A 5,283-nucleotide genomic window follows, 5' to 3' on the forward strand; every position below is an offset into this window, starting at 1 on the left:
TCTATCTACTATATATACTTTCTTAACTAAATCTGCTAACTAACCGTTCACCACTATTAACAGCTGTAGAACAAACTTTTTCAAAGCTGCAAAGTGTGTAACTAACTTGCTAATTAATCTGACTTCTCATGTGATAGCCCCTCTCAAGCTGGAATTGGCAAAATCAACCATTCCAAGCTTGCTATGACATCTCTCAAAAATGCTTGGAGCTAGAGTCTTTGTAAATATGTTTGCAGTTTGGTTTGCAGTGGAGATTGGAAGTAATTTGATAACCTTTTCTTGCCATTTATCTCTCACTATATGACAATCCATCTCAATGTGCTTTGTTCTCTCATGGAAGACTGGGTTTGCTGCAATGTGTAATGCTGATTGCTAATATATGGCTATTGGCTTCTCCAACTTCACTTTCAAGTCTTGCAAGATGTAGGTCAGCCACTGAGCTTCCCTAGTTGCCATTGCTAATATCCTGTACTTTGCTTCGCATGATGAACTTGCAACTGTATTTTGTTTCTTACTCTTCCAAGATACAATTGAAGTTCCCAAAAAAAAACAATACCCAGATATTGATCTTTTACTATCCGAACATGTCCCCCAATCACTGTCTGAGTATCCCGCTGGCTCTAAGTCTGAATGAGCTGAAAACATCAACCCAAGTGCTGGTGCTCCCTTGAGATACCTTAATACTCTAATGGCAGCTTCAAAGTGTTTATCTGTGGGACAATCCAAGAATTGACTGAGTTTTCCAACTGCATATCCAATCTCCGGTCTGGTGTTGGTCAAGTACAACAATTTTCCAACTAACTTCCTGTATTCCGAAGTTGAGCTTAATGGAGTTCCAGAATTTTTTGACAATGGCACTGTGTAGTCCATAGGTGTCGAAACTATTTTGGCTTCGAGTAACCCATACTCTTTGAGAAGGTCGATGCAATATTTTCTCTGACATACAGTGATGCCCCTCCTGCATCGAGCCACCTCCAACCCCAAGAAAAATTTAAGCTCTCACAGGTCCTTGATTCTGAATAGCTCATGCAAGTGATGCTTGATGAATTCAATCTCCCTTAAATCTGTCCCTGTTACAATCAAATCGTTAACATAAACTAAAATAACAGTGAATCCTCCTTTTGAATCTTTAGTGAACAGGCTGTAATTATTTCTGGATTGTTGGAAGCTAACTGCTCTTAGAGCATCACACAACTTTGAATTCCACTGCCTGCTTGCCTGTTTTAGGCCATAAAGAGATCTGTCCAACCTACACACCATGTTTGGTGAAGAAACATTCAACCCGGGTGGAGGTTTCATGTAAACTTCCTCCAAAAGATCACCATGTAAGAAGGCCGTATTTACATCTAGTTGATGTAAGTGCCAGTTCTGCACAGCTGCAATGGATAGCACAATCCGCAATGTACTCATCTTCACTACTGGACTATAGGTTTCGAAATAATCAACACCAGCAGTTTGTGTAAAGCCATGTGCCACCAATCTGGCTTTATACCTGTCAATGCTGCCATCAGAATTCATTTTGAGCTTGAACACCCATTTGCAGCCTACCGCCTTTTTTCCATTAGGTAGAGAAGTCAAAGTCCAAGTCTTATTTTCTTTCAATGCAGAGAGTTCAGCCTCAATTGCCGCTTGCCAACATGGATCACTGATGGCCTCAGCATAGCATTGTGGTTCTTTAATGGGATTTGGCAATAGAGGGTTTGTAGAGTGCTGAATTTGTATATTATGAAATTGAGACAGTGACTCACAAAAGAGAATAGTTGACTCTTCAAAAAAATTTTCAAAAACTTTAGGATAAAATTCTTGTAAAATTCCAGGATTGAATTGAAGATTATTGATGTAGTTATGATTTGTATCCGATGCAGTGGTCATACAATGATAGTCTGCTAAATATGATGGTTTTCTCCTTGTCCTATTTGATTGTCTAATGTCTAGGTGTTAATGTGTTTGTGCTGGTGCATTGTATATGATCGAGCTGTCATTTCCAATAGTTTCATGAGATACTGATGGATAATTGTGTTTTGGTCGTACCACAGAACTTGATAGATGCAGGTCTTGTCTAGTTGAATGAACTAAAGAGCCATGTGATGTATGTGATGAATCATTGAATGAATTAGATGAATGCAGGTATGTTCCATTTGAGTGGTTTAAAGGGGCTTGTGGTGTATGTGAGGGCTCAATGAATGGATCCTCAAAATTTACCATGATACTTGGTTTTGGAGTTAGTGTCATAGTGTCAGATACTTGGTTATTGCCATTGTTGAAATATGATAGAAAGGGAAATTCATGCTCATAGAAGTATGTGTCTCTAGATAAGAATATCTTCCTTTCATTTAAATCATACAAGATGTAACCCTTAACTCCACTTTGATATCCTAGAAACACACACTTCTTTGCTCTTCCATCCAATTTGGATCTGCGAGCGTTCAGCGTTGAGGCATAAACCAAGCACCCAAAGACCTTCAAATAACCCAAGTCTGATAACTTTCCTTTTAAAATTTGATAAGGTGAAGTGTTTTTCAGCAATGCACTTGGAATCCTATTAATCAAATGAATCGCATGTGCTGCTGCAAAATTCCAAAAACGTTTTGGCAAGTTAGACTGAAACAACAAAGCTTTTGTGACAGTCAAGATATGTTGATGTTTCCTCTCCACAATGCCATTTTGTTGAGGAGTCTCAACACAAGAAGTTTGATGCAAAATTTCTTTTGAAGCAAAAAATTTTAAAAGTTTAAATTCAGGTCCATTATCTGACCTAATGCATTTTATTCTTGTATCAAATTGTGTCTCAATCATGTTTACAAAATTCTGAATTAAAATTCCAGTTTCACTCTTGGTTTTCATGAAGAACAACCAACTGAACCTACTTTTATCTTCAACTACTGTCAAAAAATATCTATGACCTGACAAAGTTGATGTACCTATAGGTCCCCATATATCCATGTGCACTATGTCAAACAATTTTTTTTTTATTTTTTAAGTCTTATTGAAAATGGTAATCTTTTTTGTTTGGCATAGTGACATGAATCACAAGGTTTATTACAATTTGTGTTTTTTCAGGAACTCATAGTCCCTTTTCATTACATTTATTCTTTCATTTGGCAGGTGCCCAAGTCTGAGATGCCACAGAGTGCTTTCAGCAGTTTGTGAGGGTTGTGAGATGTGTGTTGTGAGTGCAGATGCATGCGCAATGTTGTTATGTGTAGCTGGAACAGGAATTAGACTTTCAAATGCATAGAGTCCCATTCTTTGTTCAGCTACACCAATAATCTTCGTGGTAGCTTTGTCCTGAATTTCACAATTATCCTCATCAAAAACCAATTTGCATTTTAAATCTTTAGTCAACTTTGACACAGCAATCAGATTAAACTTGAAGTTTGGTATGAAAAACACATGGTTCAAGAAAAACTGGTCTGAAAACATCACCTTTCCTGCTAATTTGGCTCTGGTGTGTGAATCATCTGGCATATTTATCAAAACAGGTTTAATTTCTTTAAGAGTTTGAAAGGACTTAGTTGAAAAAGCAACATGATTAGTAGCTCCTGAGTCAATTACCCAGGAACCTGGAGAAAATACTGAAAGAGACATGATGTATGAAATACCTTCATTGGAGGGAAGAGTTGTGGTATAGATCTTGTTAATGCTATGCCTTGGTTGTGCATCCTGTTGGTTCAAACAGACACTTGGTGCTTCTCTCTATTCTGAATTAAAATCAAACTTTGAATTTGCTTCACTATCCTTTTGGATTTCATTGCTGATTTCATCACTGTTCTCATCAGCTATCACATTATTAATTGCATTCCCACTGCCTCCATTTTTCAAGTGTGGGGGAAATCCATGTTTCCTATAACAAACATCCACCAAATGACCATTCTTGCCACAGAATGTGCAGTACCTTGAGTTTCTTCCACCTCTTCCAGGATTTCCTCTTCCAATTCCTGATCTGCCTCTGCCTCTTCCTCTAAAACCTCCAGAATTTGCCATTAAAATTCTGTCTTCTACCATCTCACCGCGTTCAGTTGCCTTTCTTGTTGCAGCAACAAAGAAAACGCTTCATCTATACCTGGCAGTGGCTTTGTCATCATGAGCTGCGATCTCGCAGTGGAGAATTGTTCATTCAGCCCCCTTAGGAGCCTCACGACACAAGAATCCTCTTTGTATCCTTTAACCACGCTGTATTCACAATTGCATCTTCCTCTACAGTGAGAGCACTGAGGGATTGGGCGATAGTTATCCAATTCTTCCCAAATTCTTTTCAATTTCGTGTAGTATCCCGTGATCGAGAGATCACCTTGCTTCACAGTGAATAACTCTTCTTCTAGCTCAGCAATTCTAAAGATATCACCTCGTTGATACCTGTGTTGTAGCTCCTTCCAAAGTTCCATGGCTGAATCGATCCATAGCACACTTTGAGCAATTTCTGAACTCAAAGATAGGCTTATCCACGAAATCACATAGGTATTGCACCTTTCCTATGCTTCAAACAAAGAATCACTACTTTCTGGTTTCTCAATTGAGCCATCTATGAATTTTACTTTGTTCTTCGATCTCAACGCACGCCACATCGCTCTTTCCCAAAGATGATAGTTGTTCGTTCCAAGAATTATAGAGATTAATGGTGTACCTGGACTTTCTCCAGGATGAAGGAAATACGGACTTGTAGGATCCAGAGATGGATTCATCGCTGTTCTGTTATGACTTTGCAATATATTGATATGATTCACCAGATTCGCGAGCGTTTGAACGTCAATTGGCGAAAATGACGATACTGAGTTGCCTGAGGATGTTGAGTCGCCATCCATGGTTTGAATCTTCAAGGATTCTGGTTCTGCTCAATGCTCCTTCCAATTTTCGCTGTTGATTCCTTCTTTCTCTCTTTCACGCTCACCGTACCATGTGGAAATGTTAGTTCAGAGAGAGGGAAGGTTCAAGAACAGAGAAAAGTTTACAGAGGAAAACCCTAGGTCAAAAGCAAGTTACTTCTGACTGAGGCAAGAAAAATGAGACTTACAAGAGTAAAAACTCAAAACTCTAATTATTCTATCTACTATATATACTTTCTTAACTAAATCTGCTAACTAACCGTTCACCACTATTAACAACTGTATAACAAACTTTTTCAAAAATGCAAAGTGTGTAACTAACTTGCTAATGAATCTGATTTCTAATGTGATACAATTAAAATATTCTAATTTTGGTAAAAATAAAGGCTGAAAATAGATATTGAACTACAAATTTTAGTCACTAAATTGGTGCAACAAGTTTTTTGGCCACACAAACTTG

At 38.1% G+C, this 5,283-nt stretch overlaps 1 protein-coding gene across 1 annotated transcript; it reads right to left on the minus strand.

The window, feature by feature from the left end:
* LOC107645053 (uncharacterized mitochondrial protein AtMg00240-like) lies at positions 373-870 on the minus strand. The gene has a single exon (XM_016349065.1). It carries the CDS (start codon positions 868-870, stop codon positions 373-375), a length of 498 nt encoding a protein of 165 aa, XP_016204551.1.

Source organism: Arachis ipaensis, chromosome B01 (assembly GCF_000816755.2).
Source record: "Arachis ipaensis cultivar K30076 chromosome B01, Araip1.1, whole genome shotgun sequence".
Lineage (NCBI taxonomy): Eukaryota > Viridiplantae > Streptophyta > Magnoliopsida > Fabales > Fabaceae > Arachis > Arachis ipaensis.